The sequence below is a fragment of the Callithrix jacchus genome, chromosome 4, assembly GCF_049354715.1.
Source record: "Callithrix jacchus isolate 240 chromosome 4, calJac240_pri, whole genome shotgun sequence".
Classification (NCBI taxonomy): domain Eukaryota; kingdom Metazoa; phylum Chordata; class Mammalia; order Primates; family Cebidae; genus Callithrix; species Callithrix jacchus.
Genome location: NC_133505.1, coordinates 30,230,649 through 30,249,707, shown reverse-complemented (window position 1 = coordinate 30,249,707; position 19,059 = coordinate 30,230,649). Strand labels below are relative to the sequence as shown.

General features: G+C 51.7%; 1 protein-coding gene and 1 long non-coding RNA gene across 2 annotated transcripts in view; one reads left to right on the top strand and one right to left on the bottom strand.

Annotated features, from left to right (window-relative positions):
- Positions 1-6,555, bottom strand: part of LOC128931723 (uncharacterized) — a 79,608-nt gene extending 73,053 nt beyond the window's left edge. Inside the window, exon 1 of the long non-coding RNA XR_008480581.2 lies at positions 6,116-6,555. This is a non-coding gene — a long non-coding RNA (uncharacterized LOC128931723). The remainder of the gene's footprint in view (positions 1-6,115) is intronic.
- FOXF2 (forkhead box F2) lies at positions 4,686-10,676 on the top strand. Its single transcript, XM_017970948.4, has 2 exons — positions 4,686-6,242; positions 9,768-10,676. Exons 1-2 carry the CDS (start codon positions 5,060-5,062, stop codon positions 9,929-9,931), a joined length of 1,347 nt encoding a protein of 448 aa, XP_017826437.2. The 5' UTR covers positions 4,686-5,059; the 3' UTR covers positions 9,932-10,676.
- The last annotated feature ends 8,383 nt before the right edge of the window (positions 10,677-19,059 follow it).

Sequence of the window (19,059 nt, the reverse complement as noted above, 5' to 3'; positions counted from 1 at the left end):
AACCGGGTTTGGTCTCCCAAGCAAAAGGACCCGTGCCCAGCAATTTGGGAAGGGCGAAAGTGGGGTGAGGCTGGTCTTTGCATGAGGGTCTGGTAGACTGGACCCTTTTCTCCTCCCTTCCAAGCACCCTCAGACCTGGCCAGTGGGTCATCCAGTTGTACCCATCGCCGAGGTCAGGAGATCTGGGGCTATACAGAGATCTCGCAGGAAGGTGGCTATAAAAGGAGCCCTGTCCGGGACACAAGCCTTTGGAGAGCGGAAGACTCTATCCAAATAAACATTTGGAACCGGGTGGCTGGTGTTCAAACCCGGAGGTCTGGGGGTTTCTGGACCAAGGAAGGCATGCAGACCCCAGGAGAGGTGTAAAATTCCCACTCCTGGCCACCTTGCTCTCTCCAATCCCTGCCTCTGCGTGTCCTCCTAATGCTGTTCCCGTCTGCATTTTCCATTGTTAATCAAACTTTCTAAAGAGGCCTCTGCAGCTTGCAGGCTGGTGCTCTTCCTGTGTTTCCTCAATCACGCTGACACCCCCAGGCCCCAGCACCGAGTTCCTGCCGTCCATATTAAGAAAGGCCTCGCAGGAGTTAGAGAATCGTCTACACACCTTAACTTTGCGCCTAAATACAGAGTGAAAACAGCGGTCAGTCTCATTCTGAATTGGGAAGAGCCTTCCCTCCGGCCATCCGGACCCAGGCGGAAGGAAGGGAGGGGTGCAGCAGGCGCGAACTGCCGGGAGGAGATGTCTTGATCACCGCAAACAGCGTCGATGCAGATGCATCTCTCCTGTCGGTAACTGGTTTAGTCTAAGCCATTTCACGTAAAACTCAGGAAGGAGAGGAAGCATGCTAAGAACACAAAATTTAAACCGCAATAATGAAGAGATTTCCTAGAATAAAACGCCGATTACAGAACAACATCAGAGAAACCCAAACTTGTTGAAGTTTATATTCCCTTGTGCTGGGGCAGGGAAGGGACTTCAAGGGTTGGAGCAGGAAAGGACCGAGAAGCCCAGACCGAGACAGTCAACCAAAGCAGGATGGAGGAGGACCCATGGCACCGGAGGCTGAATAGTTTTAGTTAACCAAGCAGTGCCTGGGCTGACCCAGACGCATTTATATGAACCATACCTTTCCTTCCTGTAAGAAAAAAATTTTCAAGATTCGTGTTTTTTTATAGGGAGTGAAAGTGAATGAAGAACTCACCCTGTAAGAAGGAACCCCAGTGAGGGAGAAACCATCCTAAGCAAGGCTCTGTTTGAGACAAACATAATTTTCCTTTTAAACCCTGTCTGCTAACCAGAAATTAAGGTATTCCTCCCAGGGATAGAGAAATTGACATAATTTGCTATCATATGCATTCTTACTCAAGAGATTTGTATAAATCAGTGATTAACACAAAGCTCAGAGAAGCTGTGCTGTAACGCAGTGGAAAGAGCACTGACTTTGGACTTCCAGGCCCAGGCTGCAGGCCAGCTTTATCACTTGTCCCTATGTGACTTGTAGCCAGTCACCCAGTCTCTGAGTCTTGGTTTCCTCACCTCAAAAGGAGGATGATACCTGGGCCACCTGGTGGATGACAAGATGGTACCTGCAAGGTCTGTAACAAATAGATGCAGGGCTTTAGCAATTATAGACCTGGGAATAGTTTCCAGGGACAGAAGTGGGGTATCTCAGAAAGAATTTTGGAGAGGAGCCTTCCCGCTGATATAACTTAAGAAGGCCCCCAAGCTCCATATCATTCTGGAGTTCAGGGTCTACAGGGGCAGCATGCAGATCCCTGCAGAGACAGAAGGCTGTGAGTCAGCAGACTGCCTCAGGCCCTAACCGCTCTCCAAATGCCCACTGCCTTTCCGTGACTCCACCAGCCCTCATAACACTCAGCATAGGGGGATTTCTTGCAAGTTTAGAATTTAGGCAAAATAGATACTACTGTCACTTGGATGGACAAGGGAGCCTTTTAAAAATCCCTTGTAATTTAATCAGCTGAATTGCTAGACACTAAAAGAATCTGGTGTTTTTTGTTTCTCTTAACAAGTACCTGTGGACTTCCTAAAAGCCCAAGAAAATTGAAAGTATTTTTCTGGAAACTGCCTCCAAAGCTTCCATCCTATTCTTAAAGGATGACCCTATAACCCCAAAACTGGGGGCTGCTTGTATAGAAGGTTATCACTGGTCCTGCCTGGATTTTAGGGTTAGTGCCTTTTATTCTTCAGTCTCCAGGTCTAAAACCTTTCAAGGCCTGCTCTTAAAAGGGTGGAGCTCTGCCCTCTGAGATCTAAGTACATCTAATTCTCAAGCACAGAGAATCAGGGTCCAGGCCAAGTGACAAGGAGTGTTGAATGTTCCCAAAGCCCATTGCTCACCAACCCCACCTACAAATGAGATGACTGTCCTTCCCCCCTGGGCTGATGCCTTTCCACTTCATGCACACACACACAGACACAGACAGACCCACACACACTGAACTCTATGTCAGGAGAGCTCTTTTAAGATCCTATCTATCCTCCCCACTCCAGCTTCTATTTTATTAAAATAATTATATTTTAAGCACTTAAAGCATTAGTTTAGTGAACACATTATATTAACTTTTATGTTTAGTTACGTATTTTGAAGTTATTCCACATAAAATGACAAATGAGGGCAACAGAAAAAATACTATGAAATATATGAGGACCCACCCCCCAAAACCATTCAGCAGTCAGTGAGAAAGAAATTCTTAGAAAGTGGAAACAACTGCAAACTCCCTGCCCCAACCCAATCAAAACATCCCACCCGGAAAAGAGCGCCTTGTTTCTTTTTTCTATTGGAAATGAGTGGTAAACTGAGTTCAGCTTGGCAGTGTTTTCTTAGCTGACTCTCGGCTACAATCAAGCCATTTTCGGACACATTCCCATGTAGGTACCAGGGGTGCTCTGGAGGAAGCTGTCGACGCCTGTTCAGCTAATTTAGGTTTTCTTTGTCTAATTACTGTGGAGCTTAGGGAGAAGGAGCCGGCTCAGGGCAGTAAACTGACACTCGGTCTCTGTGTGTGGTATCCAGGCAGGGTTTGATGGAAAAAGCCTGCTTCCACTCAACCTCAGGTCACTGTCTGGGGCCAGCCCTGGCCCACCCCCCTCCCACCTACCCCTCCCCTCCCCACCCGCCCTCTCTGCATCTACAGCTCCACCAGGGCACTCAGGCGGCAGCAGTCCCCCAGCACTCCGGGGGCACATAGGGCTCCTGCCAACCCCAAGATGCCTGCCTCTGCGGTGCAGCTGAAGACTGAAGGCTCTTTGCCTGGCGGCTCCCTCCTGATTACTGCACAACCTCCCCTTCTCTTGCCTCCCCCATCTCCCCAGGCTCCCCAGCAGGCACAAGCACCTCCGACCTTTCAGCCTAGATGCAGTGGGGTGCCCAGCTCTGCCTCCTGTTTAGTCGGCTGGTCTTCAGTACCTCCTTTCTGGGCCTCCCCCTTCAGCCCTTGGGTGGCCCCGCCAGCTCCGGCCTCCTGCTCTCCTCCTCCGTCTCCCAGCTCCTATCCCCTGGTCGGACTACATTTCCCTGCACGTGTAATCCAATAACTAACTGTCGGGTCTCATTGGAAATGATTGCTCCCGAGGGCACATCTCTCTCAGAGCCTGACTCTTACTCAGGGAGGAATTAGCCGCAACTGGGGAGAAGTGTTCTCGGACAGGAGTTAGCTGAGACCTAGCACAGTTTTGGGTGGGCAATGTTAAGACAGAGGATGTAAACCTAGTGACAGCTGCACACCCCTTCAGGACTGAATATAAATACAACCATCTCGCTTATCTCAGGGTCTTTCTCTCTCTTTTATTTTTTCTTCTTTTCCTTTTCCTTTTTTTTTTTTTTTTTTTCTTACAAAACACTAACGGGGGTGGGGGGTAAGGAAGTGAAGCAAATACAACCTGAGTCCCATGAGATCCAGGTTTCCAGAGTCTTTAAAACTTGGCCTAGGTTTCTCAGTCCAAATCCCTCTGCTCAAAGTTCCGAAAACGTCCACGAGCGCCCGCAGTTGCCCTAACAATTGTCGGGGGAGCCTGCAGGCCCAGCCAGAAAGAGAGGGGATTGGCACGTTACCTTTGGGCGTCTGGCACCCCGGCGTGTGGCTGAGGGCGGCAAAGTCTAAACGAAGTTGACAGATGGAGTCAGTATCGGCCCTGGGGAGGGCGGCCAGGGAGGCTCCGGGCGGCGGCACCCGCGCAGCACCACTCGGCCCCGCGGGCTAGGAGGAGGAAAGGGGAAGCGGGGGGTTGGTGGGCGGCGCAGGGTCCACTCCGCGGGGGGCAGCCAGGTCCTGGGATGGGGAGCGGGGGCTGCTCTAGGGGGCAAACAGAAAGAAGATTTCACAAAGTCAGAGGTGGTCGAGTTTTGCTGGGGGGGAGGGGGTAGTTCCCCCAGGAAGATGAGAGTTGAGTCTGTGATTCCCCCCGTTTGAAAGAGGGTGGGTGAGGGAAAGTGGAAAAGGCCGAGAGAGGAATGAAAAGAGCGAGGAGACCCTGGAGTGCGGAGAGCGAGATAAGCAAGGGAGGCGGCCGCCAGGTTGGGAGGGGGAGGAGTGAGCGCCGCGGCCCGAGCGCGCCCTCCCCACGGCGGCGCCGTGCGAGGAGGGGGCAGGGCGGGGTAGGGGGAGGGAGGGAGGGAGGGAGCGAGGAGAGCTGCCGGGGAGGGCGCGGGAGGGAGGAAGTCGGAGAGACAGAGCGAGGAGCGCTCCTGAAGGGAAACGTCGGGCTCGTCCCCGGGGTCCCGGCCGCGGTCCCACTCGCGCGCGCAGTTGCCCGGCGCCGGCCGCTCGGCCTCGCGGCCTGGGAGGCCGTTGCGCAAGGCAGGGCCCGCGGCTCGCGGAGTGATGCGCCGGGCGTTGCCTCTCGCCCGTCGCCGCCTCCAGAAGCCCCAAAGGAGCTGAGGGAGGCGACACCGAAGCGCTGGCCCGGAGCGGCCACGGCAGCACCCCGGGCGGCGGGCTAGGGCGCTCGTCCGGCTTCTGGGCCGACCCCTCTCCGGCGCCTCCGCTCCCCGCCCGGGGCCCGCCCTCGCGGCCCGGCCTCGCTCCCGGGTCCCAGATGACAACCGAGGGCGGGCCGCCGCCGCCTCCACCGCGCCCGCCGCCGGCCCCGATCCGCCGCGCGTGCAGCCCGGCCCCCGGCGCGCTCCAGGCCGCCCTGATGAGCCCGCCGCCCGCCGCCGCCGCCGCTCTGGAGACCACCTCCTCGTCGTCGTCGTCGTCCTCCGCCTCCTGCGCCTCGTCTTCGTCCTCCTCCAACTCTGCCAGCGCCCCCTCGGCTGCCTGCAAGAGCGCGGGCGGCGGCAGCAGCGCGGGCGCCGGTAGTGGGGGCGCCAAGAAGGCGAGCTCGGGGCTGCGGCGGCCCGAAAAGCCGCCCTACTCGTACATCGCTCTCATCGTCATGGCCATCCAGAGCTCGCCCAGCAAGCGCCTGACGCTCAGCGAGATCTACCAGTTCCTGCAGGCGCGCTTCCCCTTCTTCCGCGGCGCCTACCAGGGCTGGAAGAACTCGGTGCGCCACAATCTCTCGCTCAACGAGTGCTTCATCAAGCTGCCCAAGGGCCTTGGGCGGCCCGGCAAGGGCCACTACTGGACCATCGACCCGGCCAGCGAGTTCATGTTCGAGGAGGGCTCGTTCCGCCGCCGGCCGCGCGGCTTCAGGCGGAAGTGCCAGGCGCTCAAGCCCATGTACCACCGCGTGGTGAGCGGATTGGGCTTCGGGGCCTCGCTGCTGCCCCAGGGCTTCGACTTCCAGGCGCCCCCCTCGGCGCCGCTCGGCTGCCACAGCCAGGGCGGCTACAGCGGCCTCGACATGATGCCCGCGGGCTACGACGCCGGCGCGGGCGCCCCGAGCCATGCGCACCCTCACCACCATCACCACCACCACGTCCCGCACATGTCGCCCAACCCGGGTTCCACCTACATGGCCAGCTGCCCCGTGCCCGCGGGACCCGGGGGCGTCGGTGCGGCCGGGGGTGGCGGCGGCGGAGACTACGGGCCGGACAGCAGCAGCAGCCCAGTGCCCTCGTCCCCGGCCATGGCGAGCGCCATCGAATGCCACTCGCCCTACACGAGCCCTGCGGCGCACTGGAGCTCGCCTGGCGCCTCGCCTTACCTCAAGCAGCCGCCTGCTCTGACGCCGAGCAGCAACCCCGCAGCCTCTGCAGGCCTGCACTCCAGTATGTCCTCCTACTCGCTGGAGCAGAGCTACTTGCACCAGAACGCCCGTGAGGACCTCTCAGGTAAGGCAACGCCCTCCAGCACAGCCGGCTAGGCGCAACGCCTCTAGGCCTCCAGGGCTGGCAGCCACTGCCACTGCCACAAACAAGGACCCCGAAGCCAGGAGGTCTGAGGGCACTGGGAAAAGCAGATGTTGGGGAGAGCCTCCTTATTCGTGGGAACAGGGACGTGGTCTTACTGTCCTCGCAGCATCCTTGGCCAGCAGCTGAACCTTCAGAATCGTCTGGCTGCTGTGAGCATGGTGTGAAGTCCCCTGCCTTCCTGGGTCAATGGGGGTCCCTGTGCAGGAGGCTGCAGGTCTCCTGTTCCTAGTCTGACTTAGCTCTGAGAGGCATATGACCTTTGGGGACCTTGGTCAGGAAGCTGTGTCTAGTTCCTTTTGTCCTTTTTTTTTTTTTCCTTGAATTCATTTTGCTGTACCATTGTCCCAAAGTAAATGTGAGAATCGGAGATGTTCTGTATGTTGGGGCGTATGTAGGGAGATGTTTGCAGCTGGGCAAGTGTAAAGAGGAGGGGGTGGGAGGGACAGAGCTGGCACCCAGGATCTTTCACTAAAGGGACATTTGTCAGTGGAGGGGGTGTCACCAAACTGTTTAGGTCCCCTCCCCTTCCTTGCCCCCCCCCCCTACAATGAACACACATTGATGATACAGGTTGGGGGTGGCAGGACTTGAAGGACCCTACTGGGACTCCCCTGATAAATGTGCCTGCCCTATGGATGCCACTTTTAGTGTGGCTGGTTTACATTATGTTGGTCGCAGATTATGAAAATTTATTGACTTCCTGAAGGTGGTGAGAGGTGGGAGGAGGTGGTGGGGATGGAGGAGGGAATTTGAATATTTGGCCAGGTTTGTCTGGAGAATAGAGATAAATCCTTACAACCCCTCCCTCCGAGTACCTAGGGCTGCAGATTAAAATCCGATGGGCCTGCCAGTCAAAGGCAAGGCCCCAAGCTGCTGTCTCACATTGGCCTCCCACAGCAATGAGACAGTGACTTGTAGGGTGATGCATACTTTATGTGTTCCTGAGTCGGTGTGCTGAAGGAGCACCAGGGGAGAAGGGAAGGCTAGAAATGGGCAAAAGATGTTGGTTCCCTGGAGGGTGAAATTTCCCAAATAGGCCTTTTAAATGTGGGTCTCAGAGGTTAACCAAACAAAGACAGTCTCGGCAGGACCACACGGGAGAGGATTTTAGCCTGACTTAACCCACTGAGAACAGAGTCTTGTTCAATTTTATGGGAATTTCAGCAAGTAACCAATACAGGCGGCCTTCCCGTCTTATTTGTGTATCCCCTTGGACCAGCTGTCAATCACACACGCACACACGCACACACGCACAGCCCTCGGTGGGCTCACCCCTTCCTTCCCGGCCTGCCCGCTCCTCTCCCACCCTGCCAGCTGTCCTGCCAGCTCTCCTCCTCTCCGGGAAGGCCCAGACTCTAAGGCTTCATAGTCTTGGAGAAACCATACTCTAGGAAGAAAAAAAACCACACAGGAAAGGGACTTCTGACCCTTCTTCAAGGCTACTCTCTCCCCATCCCATACATGGGGAGCATGCACAAGCTCCCAAAACTTCGGAATCTGGATACACGATTCTCTTGGATTGGCTGAAAACTTCTCGGCGGAGCAGGCAGGCTTCTGTGCCTCTGCCCAGCGGCCTCCCGCGGCCGGCCTTCCCTGGGAGTCTCGCAGAACTCCCGACCAGTCTGGGAATGCTCGGGAGAGAGGATGTCTCAGTCCTAAAGCGTGACTGGGACCCTCTGCCTTTCCTTTCTCGCCTTTTTGCTCCCGTGCCTATAGAATACCCACCCAGCCCTGTTGCAGTCTCCCGGGAACACTAGAGGCAGAGGCTTCTGAGGAGCTGGCCCGCTGTGAGAGGACCCCGTGGGGCCTTGTTGGGAGTGCCCCGCCCGCTGGGCCCCTGCCCGCTGGGCCATGGCCACTGAGACCTGGGGGCCTGGTGAGGTGCCGGCAGGGAGCAAGGCGGTCTCCGTGGGCGCAGCACACAGATCAGCACAAGTCCCCGCGCACAAACCCAGCACGACTCTCCCTCCCCCAGGACCCCACAAGGGCCGAGCCCTGAGATCTTAGGCCCGGAGGCCAAGGTCCTTATGACCCTGGAGTCCTTCATTAAGCCCTGCCAGCCTTTCAGGAAGGAGCTCGGGCTTTTATCATTCTGCCAGCACATCAAAGCGTCGACTGCTTCCTTAGCGCTTCGCCTGTGTCCTGCTATTTTGTGGTCCAGGACTTGGCATCAGAACTTGCTTTAATGCGACGAGCAAACGCACCTGTGTGCAGAGCGCCACGCACACATCGGGACTCGTGGGCCAAGGCAGCTGCGTTAGAGCAGCGCCGGGCGTGCTCGTGCTCGTGCTCGGGTGGGTGTTGTGAGCAAGGAAGTAGGCGCCGGCCACTGAGCAGCCGGCTTACTCCGTCATTGCGGGGACACAGCGCGGCCGAGGCCATGCGAGCAGGGCCCAAGCCTGGTGGGCCGTGGGTACAGTTTTCTTGCACTGAAAAACTGAGTCGGGCCTGAATCGACGTGCACTTTATGGTCCCCACACCACTCAGTTAACTAAGACCCAGGCGAACGGACCTAACCCAACCGGGTGCCCGGAGGGCCTGGTCCAGTAGCCACAGGGGCCCAGTGCTCAGGGCACTGCAGGCCGACTGCATCCTGCGGCAAGAGGCTCCTCCGAGAAAACAAAAGCAAAAGCCGGCCCGGCACAGGCCAGGGACCAGGGAGCGGTCCCCGGGAGACGCCCTGGGAGAGCAGGGTCTGGGCCTTGTCTTTCCCCCTCTAGTCTAGGGCTACCTCAGGGACTCCCCGCCCTGCCAGATGCCTCGGACCCAAGGGCATTTCTCTGCGCCCTGAAGTCCTGGCTTCTCTAGACGAAGTCCAAGATGTTCCGGACCCAGGAAGATGCCTGTGGTGGGGCAGGAGAAGAGGTGTGTTTTTCTGCCCCATCTGATCATCTTACGATTGGGTTTCCTCTAGTCCCCTTTGTCACAGGGAGCATTCCTCTGCGCTCGCTGCTCTAACCCGCACAGTCAGTTAGGAAACAAGGCTCAGAACAAGAAAGAAGGCCGCAGTGGTGTTTCTGGGCAGGCGCCTGGCCCTCCGTGCAGCCAGGGTTCAGGGGAGCAGAGGTCAGGAGCTCTGCTGGGAGGGATCTGGATCCAGAGTCTGGGTGGAGCTGTACCCTACCTGTGCTCATTCTGAGATTAAAGCGCGCGCCCCAGCCTCAGAGAATACAGTTGGAATTCCAGGACATAAGAACCAGCCTTTGGGGAGAACTTGCTCTGTGTTTGTGCGAACATCAAAACAAAACATACTGATTCCAAAGCCGTTCTATGACCTGCCATTGGCGTGTGTGAGATGCTTCTAAAGCTGGGTTTTCTCTACCAGTTGTCTAGCAATGTACTAAAAGACACAGCAGCACCTTTTGTACCCTCAGTCAAAATAAGACACCCTGCCATCAACCTGGTGACTTTGTTTCTGAGGAGGTTTCTGTTTTCTTCTTTCAGTGGGACTGCCCCGTTACCAGCATCACTCTACTCCAGTGTGTGACAGAAAAGATTTCGTCCTCAACTTCAATGGAATTTCTTCTTTCCATCCCTCAGCCAGCGGGTCATATTATCACCATCATCACCAGAGCGTCTGTCAGGATATTAAGCCCTGTGTCATGTGAACGTGAACGGAAAGGGGCCGAGCAATGGCCGCTCTCTCCTTTTCCCTCCTCAGAGGGGGGCAGAGACAAACAGATGGATTCACATCGCCAGCAGGAAGATAGCAGTAAGCCACACACCACCCACTTAGCCAGAATGCCCAGGACCACATTGGTCACTGTAATTTGCCTACTGCTGAAAGAAAGACATCCGCTGGCAAGGTAGTGTCCCCAGTATGAATGCCTGCAGGCTCCCACATGAGGGGAGAGGGCAACTGAGGAGATAGGAAGATATGCCACGTGTAGCTCTGGGATCTTCATTGCCTTCAGTAATCAGGGTCTGAAAAACAGCAGACAAGTTGTGTGTGCGTGTGTATGTTTGTCTATGATATGAAAACTTGTGTGCTTTTCAAAAAGGCAGTGCTAAGCACAAGATTTCAAAAAAGCCCCTTCTTGTTGCCTAGCTGAGTTGGGAGAGTCATTTCCCCCAAACACTGCATTTGGATACAGGTGCCAAAGAACATTATTAAGAAATTATTTAGAAACAATGTGTCTAGTTTAAGAAAGTGGTTTTCAGTATTGTGACAATACAACGTTTTTACAAGGTTGTTTTCTACCACCATATTTTAAAGATATTTTTATGACCTTCGTGTATACTCACACTTTGCTTGTATTTCAAAAGGAGGATATATTTGCACTTATGTATACTTTTACAGTTTGCCAAAGTATTTTGATGTAAAATTTTTTTCAATAAAATGTATATAACAAATAGCTGTTTTAGGGGGGCAACTTTCTCTTCGGGTACCCTGAGAGCAATGGATGCCAGGTTCTCCTCCCGCCCTACCCGGCAGCTGTGGAACTCTACCCGCACCCGCTCCAGTGGTGTAATTGACATGGTGTGGGGTCTATGCCTTGAGTAACACAGGCCAGGTTCTGATTGTGAATTTTCTCAGGAGAGAAAGAGTAGAAGAAACATTTTCTGTTATTTCTTCTTTACCTCACCCTAGCTTTTTCTGGCTAAACAAAAACCAGAAGATGAACCAGAAAGAAAACCAGGCAGGATACCGAAAGGCGAGGGTTTGATTTGAGGACACCAAGTTTGTGCCCCTTTTGTTTTCTTTCCTGTGCCCAGGGAGAGTTCTGCCCTTTGCCCTCTCTCTGTCCCCACTGACTCGGGTTGACAGATGTGTGGCACAGTGGGAAGCACCCCTCCAGGGTTAGGTGTCCAAAGAACAGCACCCTGCTTCTTCCCTTTGCATGCTACAGTTTTGTTACAGGTGGTGGTGGCATGCTGTCAGGAATGGGGCTCAGATCTGAAGACTGGGGGGTGGGGGGAGCCCTGCTGAGCTACAGGGGTCAGGCTCCCAGTAGGGGAGTTTAACTTCCTTGGGGAGTTTGTTACAGAAGCTGGACTCCCTGACATGGTGCTCTGTGGCTGTGGCCTGTCCCACCCTCCAGTTCAGAGCCTGGCTGGCCCTGCTTGGCATCTGCTCACAGCAAGCCTGTCCAACCCTCCCTTCCTCCTGGCCTCCTCTACCCACTCCTCCCTTTTAACCAGGGATTTAAAAAGGGAGCCCCTCAGCCCCTGTTTCTGTTCTTGCTAGGTTTCCTAGTCATGAAGGTTGCAGGCAAAACTGGTGATGCTCCGGATGGAAGAGCAAAACAGGCCAACTAGGCAGGAGGACTGACCATCTGTCCCAGCAGCCCATCAGCGTCACAGGAGATGTTGAGGATGATAGGTCTGAGAGAAGCAGAGAAACTCTGCCCTAATTTCCCTGTGAATTTTCCTCTCAATTCAGGGCAGGATTTTTGTTCTTTTTTGCTTTTTTTTTTTCCTGACTGAAATACCTTTGTTTCTCATCCCCTAAAAGGTCTTTCTCCCAGTCACCAGGCTTTTTGGTACCCCCTCTGAGGAGCTATTTCACACCCCAGTGTTTTTGTATTCTAAGTGAATTTCAGTACAAAGAGAATCTCTTAAGTGAAACATCTTGTTTCTGAAAGCCTTAACCACCTTTCTAATTTTTAGGCTTCCTTCCTATATCTTCTAAAATTAAGAGGTGATTTAAACATTTTTTGGTCTCTCCATTATCATATTTGCAGTAAAATAAGGCCTTTTTATTTTCTTTTATAGTGAGCTACTCAGGGGCCTGCTATAAATTATGAAGTCAGTTTCAGAGTTTGCTCCGACCACAGTGCTGTGTTTACATTCCTTCCGAGGCAGCCGGCATGGTCGTAATTTATATCCTAAACACTTGAACGTAACTTGTTTATACAGAGAATGACAGGACCTCAAAGACAAAAACTGCGCCTGCCTGCCGGGCCGCATTGGGAGGCCCAGCGCGCCCCCTGGTGGCATGACGAGATCCGCCCAAGGCGACTCACGGTTCTTTTCAAGCTGTGCAAGAACTTGACAAAATGATCCATTTTGTGGTGCTTTCCAATAGAGACATTTTTAAGTATCTCACTTTCATAAGTTATGCTTTCCAGTTTTGGTTTCTTCTTTATTCTTCTTCCTTTTTTTTTGAGACAGGGTCTTGTTCTGTTGCCCAGGCTGGAGTGTAATGGTGCAATCTCAGCTCACTGCAGCCTCCACCACCTGGACTTAAGTGATCCTCCCACCTCAGCCTCCTGGGTAGGTGGGAACACAGGTGCGCACCACCAAGCCTGGCTAATTTTTGAATTTTTGTAGCGACAGGGGTCTTGCCATGTCCCAGGGGTGGGCTTTTTCCTATTTTACTCTGTCTACTGTCTTATCCTGAAAGCAGATCATGATTCAGTAAGAACAGGCCTGACCATGCTCAGCAGGTCCTGAAGCCCTGAGTTGCTACATATATACTTCGTTTCTAGATTTCTCCCCAAATCAAGCTGTTGTTTTGTTTCATTTTGAGTCAAAATTGCTTCTCTCCTAACTGTCCCTTCCTCAAAGACACACATACACACAGACTTATTTATATTTCTTTTTTTGAGAAATATGCAAAATGTTGCATATTTCTCAATATGTTTAAATGTTGCTCAAATATTAGTGATTCATTTGAAAGCAAGTGCTACCCTTTATCAGTGAAAATAAATGAAGTAACTCAACTAGGGATAAATGCCTCAACTGTTTTTCCGTCAAATGGATTTTGAACTTAGAGTTTCTGCTCATTGGCAGATTAGAGTGGTATATTAAAAGATTTGATTGTTTTGTATGAGAATGATTGTTTGTTTGTTTCGTTGGAGCTGTATAAAGAAAGAAGAAACCAAAAGCAGGCAACTACTCAGCACCATACACCGAATGCCAGGCACGATGGCTGCCTCCCTAAATCTCACAGGTTATCGCACTTAATCCTGTCAATATCCCGCTGATGTGGTGATGTCAACCCTGTTTACAGATCTCTACTAGGTCCTGACTAGGTCCTGGCTTTGGGGGGTTTGACCCATGTCTTCTGATTTCAGTTTATTTCCCTCATGTCTCCAACATTGCCTCTAAGAATTTTGCAACTGACACTGCAGACATTTGAGTGGCAGGAATCTTCACTCTGAAGCAGCAGTTCTCACACTTGAGTGCATATCAGAATCCACCGGAGGGCTTGCTCAGCACAGGCTGCGGGTTCCACCCGCCGTTTCTGATTCAGTGGGTCCAAGGATGTGCTCAAAAAGAATTCCTTATAAGTTAATGGAATAAGGTGATGCTGATGATCTTGGTCCTGGGACCACACTCTGAAAACCACAGCTCTTGAAAGGCAGTTTCAATTACAGGTCCTTTTACGGGTTCCAATGGATCGGTATTAAGGATAGCCTATTAACTCGTTAAGCAAAGATCTGGAAAGGTTTTTCGAATTAGTTTGTTCATCTAAATGCCTCTGTGATTGATTATTGGTCCCTAGGAAAATGCAAGGCTTAATTCTGAACCCTAGGCCAGAAAGTAGGATCTCCCCATTTTTGTTCAAAGCAATGAGGCCTCTTGTTTTATTGTCGTAAACGTGGCAGAGAGGACTCAGGTGGAATCACTGAAGTCTGCCTGCCTCAGTGGAACAATAAGTCTAGGTACTTGCACGCAGCAGCCAGTCGGAATTCTACAAAGAGAAGCAGGCAGCAATAGAAGCAGTGACAGGAAGGGAAACTCCTTTGTTGGCTATAAAAGCTTTTAAGGGTAGAACAGAGAAAAGGCAAAAAAAAGGGGCTGTGATCTCAGAAGTTAGCAATAGTAATACCTAGAGACAAATGGGCAGGCAGAACCCTGGGCAAAGGAGGGAGAAGACAGAGAGGAAGAGGGAAAGAAAGCAAGCGAAAGAGAAAAGAAAGAGAGATGGAGACAGAGAAGAAGGAGGGGAGAGAGGAAAATAGTCAAAAAGAGAGAAAGGAGACGAGAAAGGGATGGAAAGAGGAAGAGAGAGGGAGAGAAAAAGAGGAAGAGAGGGAGAGAAGGAAAGGGAAAAGAGAAAGGGTGAAGGAGGGAGGGAGATGGGGAAGAGAGAGACAAAGAAGAGAGACTGGGAGAGAAAGAGAGATAGGAAGGGCAAAGACAGGGAGGGTGGGAAAAGAAAGAAGGAGGAAGGAGGGAGAGAGACAGAGGGAGAGGAAGAGTGAAAGCTGGAGGAGAAGGGGGGAGGTCTGCAGAGGACGAATCTGCAGACATTTCCTGAGGTCCTGTCCCTGGAGCTGAGCGGCAGCCCTGGAATCTGGATTCCTGTCCTCTGAGGCCATTACTGTCTCTCAAGGTCCCCAGTGCCAACCCATGGGCTGAAAGACCCATGGACTTCTGTTTTATTTGGCTCAGCCTGAATTCTGGGAAAGTAAGTGAATTCTCTAGTTGTGCACGCTCAAATTTTCTGAACTGCTGCAGCAACTTATAGAGAATTTAGGGAGAACAATTTGACTTACATTTTAGAAAGTGGAAGTCAGATTTTGGGGAAAATCTTCGGTCGCTAGGACAGGCCACGGTATGGCATTAAAGGGAATTAGCAGCTCCTTCCCGAAAGAAACACTCGCTTTGTAGATCCGTATTATACCTAATTACTCTGCATCATGGTGATTAATTCAAAACATGCACTGACTTATTTAGAATGGAAATATATTTTAATATATTTTATAGGAACGGAAATACATTTTACCAAACCTGCCTCTATGAAACACTATCTTAGCAAGGAAAAACACCACAAATGTAGACACAGGGCTAGGGAGGGCCAGGGCACACAGACGTCAAGGTCATTGGGGAAAATATGAAAGTCCTGGAAGTTCTTTGTGAGTTCAGAGCGCCCCGAGTCCACAGCAATCCAACTGATAAATATTCAGCTTTCCATGTCCTGGGGGACCTGTGTGAGACACGGAGCCTTGGCCATCCCACGGCCGCACCGCCAGGCCTCTGGGCGTAACTGTCTTCATGAGACACAGACAAGCAGAAAGCCGGACAGCTTTCCCTCCGAGGGGCCCATCCCACCCTCCAGCCTGGGAACGGCGGCCCGGGCACAGCTGGGCAGTGACTCGTCTGCTGGGTGGCACCGTGTCACCTCCCAAAACTGGCAGAGCAACTCCCCACCCCCATTCGGAAACAGCCGTGAGTTAGGTGGAGTCCAGGCCTGGAGTGTGGGGAGAGGAAAACCTGCCTTCTCGCTCCCCTTCAGCAGGTCCACGCAGCACAGAGCGGAAGTGTCAGTAGACCGTGTTGATTGACTGACTGGGCCCCAGCGTGTGCTAATCCCCTCGAAGAGCTGTTCTTCAAGAAGGAGGGGAGGAACTGGGCCTACTCTTAGCACAGAATTGCTTAGCTGGGTTGAGACCCAGGGAACCAGGCCAGGATCTGGCATCTCAATAGGGATTCCACAGACACCAAGTCAGCTGAAAGACTCACTCTGGATGACGCACTTGCTCACAGCCTGACTGAGTGCACAGGAGCCCAGCAAGCTCTGAAAAAAACGCCCGTGGCCGTCCTGTGGCCCACCCGGCCAGTTCACACAGTCATTGGGGGTAGCCCAGGCGCACTTCATCAGCTCCCTGGATACAGCCACAAGTCGATGGAAAAATGTTCAACATTGCTCATCATCAGGAAATGCAGATTAAAACCACAGTGAGATATTGCCTCCCATCATCTGAATGGCTTTTGTCAAAAAGACAAAAGGTAAGTAACAAGTATTAGCGAGGATGTGGGGAAAACGGAACCCTTGCACAAGGTTGGCGGGAATGTAAATTAGCACCGCTGTGTCTGAAAACAATATGGCGGTTTCTCAGTAGACTAAAAATAGAACTGCCATAGGATCCAGCGGCCCCGCTGCTGGAAATAACTCCATAGGAGCTGAAATCGTATGCAGAAGAGATGTCTGCTCTCCCAGGTTCACTGCAGCACCATTCACAGCAGCCAAGACATGCGATCCACCTACATGCCCATCAGCTGATGCACAGATTTTTAGAATTCCCTGTACATACAAAGGAATATGGCAGTAGTTCCCAACTATTTTGGCACCAGGGGCCGGTTTCATGAAAGATACTTTTTCCACAGATAGGGCAGGGGCGTTGGGGACCTCTGGAATATGGCATAGCCTTAAAAATTAAGTAAATTCTGTCATTTGAGACCACATGGATGGAACCAGAGAACATAAGGTTAAGTGAAATAAGCCAGGCACAGAAACACGACTACCACATGATCTGACTTATATGGAGAACCCAAGAGTTGATCTCATAGTAACAGAGTAGAAAAGCGGTTGCCAGAGGCTGGGGGAGAGGAAGGGATGGGAACGGGGAGGTACTGACCAAAGGGCACAAAGTCTCAGACGGCCGGGGTAAGTTTTAGTGATCTATTATGTGGCATGGTGACCACAGTTAATAGTAATATATGCTGAAAGAATAGATTTTTCACATTCTCACCAAACACAAAAAAATGGTAAGCTGGCGAGGTGATGGTGTTAATTAGCTTGATTGACTCTGCAACGTATATATGTAGCTCAAAATATCCCATCATACCCCAAAAATACACAAAACTATTTGTCAATTAAAAATTAAAAAGCAAAAAGCTCCTGTGGTTCTTCTAATGCTCAGGCCATGCTGCTGGAGAGCAGGTTGGTGTTTTACAGTCGTCCTCCTTCCAGGACAGCTGTGTACAGGTGGGGAAGCTTATAGCCGCAGCAGCCTTCTAGCTGTCAAGCCTTCTATGCCCTGGTACACTCAAGGAGATTCCCCGTCACCACAGACCCTAACATGGAGATCTCTGGATGGGCCTGGGGCTCCCTCAGTGAGGGCTGCTCTAGAGCCATCTCCTTCAAGCTGGGCATGTGGCCACTGAACCCCTAGATCCCTAGACTCTGCAGAGGAAGGAGTCACAGCCCAGCAGGTGCCAAGCATATTAATCAGTTACTCAGGCCCTTTCTAAGAGAGAGGGAGAGAGCCGAGCATAAGGGCAGGAGCTCAAGGAGGGAGGGACACAGAAAAGGAAAGGCATGGCCGTGCCAGGGAAGGGTGAGGTTGTGAGGACTCAGGTCACAGGGATGTGTCCCTCTGTGCCTTCAATGTCTGCACCCCAGACACCCGGCCTCACCTGCCCAGGGCCCCTTCCAAGGGCAGTTGTCAGTATGCTCATTGGCGTGGTGGCAGAGGTGGTTCACAGCCCTATGCACTAAAATACAGTAGTCCAGCAGTAAGGGCCACGCCAGGGCTGCCCGCATGACTGGGAGAGGACAAAGCCAAAACCAAGGATGCCCAGATCTCCAGGCTAAGCACAGGGAAGCCACGGCCTAAAGAAAACACACACATGCACACACACTCAAATGCACACTCATACATACAGACATACTCACATACACTTATATACACACATTCATGAACACACATAGACACACACGGACATACTCAGACACACGCATACACACAGATACACAGACACGCAGACAGACGCATATACACACAGAGACAAACACACATGGACACACTCAGACACACATACAGGCATAAACACACACAGATACACACACAGAGACATAGACAGACACACATAGACAGACACACACAGACACACATACACAGAGACATTCCTATACACACAGACACACTCATAGAAACACACAGATACACACACATACATTCATAGACACATAGACACACAGACACAGATATAGACACACAGACACATGCACACAGATACACAGACATAAACATACACAGACAAACACACAGACACACATTCACATAGACACATAGATCCACACAAAGACATGGACACACACAGACATAGACACACGCAGTCACATGTACACACACAGACACATATACACAGATACATAGACACACAGACATAAACACATAAACACGCAGACACAAACATAGATACACACAGACATAGACACACACACACATTCACATAGACACAGACACAAACACATAGACAAACAGACATAGACACACACACATTCACATAGACAGACACAGACACAAACACATACACACACATAGACACACACAGACACAAACACATACACATAGACACACATTCACATAGACACACACACACACATAGACACAGAATCACATAGTGACTCACAGACACAGACTCACACACGCACACACACAAAGACACACACCCACATAGGCACTCATAGACACACACACACACAGACATAGAACGACACATAGACACAGACACACACGTAGACACAAAGACACACATAGAGACACAGACACACACACAGACACACATGTAGACATAGACAAAGACACACATAGAGACACTCATATAGACACAGACACACAGACACACACACAGAGACATAGATCCACACACAGATACACACAGAGACAGATATACTCACAGACACACACACACAAAACACAGAGACTCACATAGACACTCAAAGATAGATATACACACACACAGACATACACACACAAGGATATAAATAGGCAGACATATAGACACAAACATGAATGCACAAATACCTAACACAGAGACATATGGACACACACAGACACGTATGCTGATATGCAGATATACAAAAGCATGCATGCATGCACACAAATGCACAGAGCCACACAGACACATAGATACACACATAAACACATAAACATACACAGACACAAACACACACAGACATACATGTAGACATGCAGATACACAAAGAGACACAGTACACACACACACAGAAACACACACCCACACTCACATACAATCTGCTACTCAGTTGTGGGTC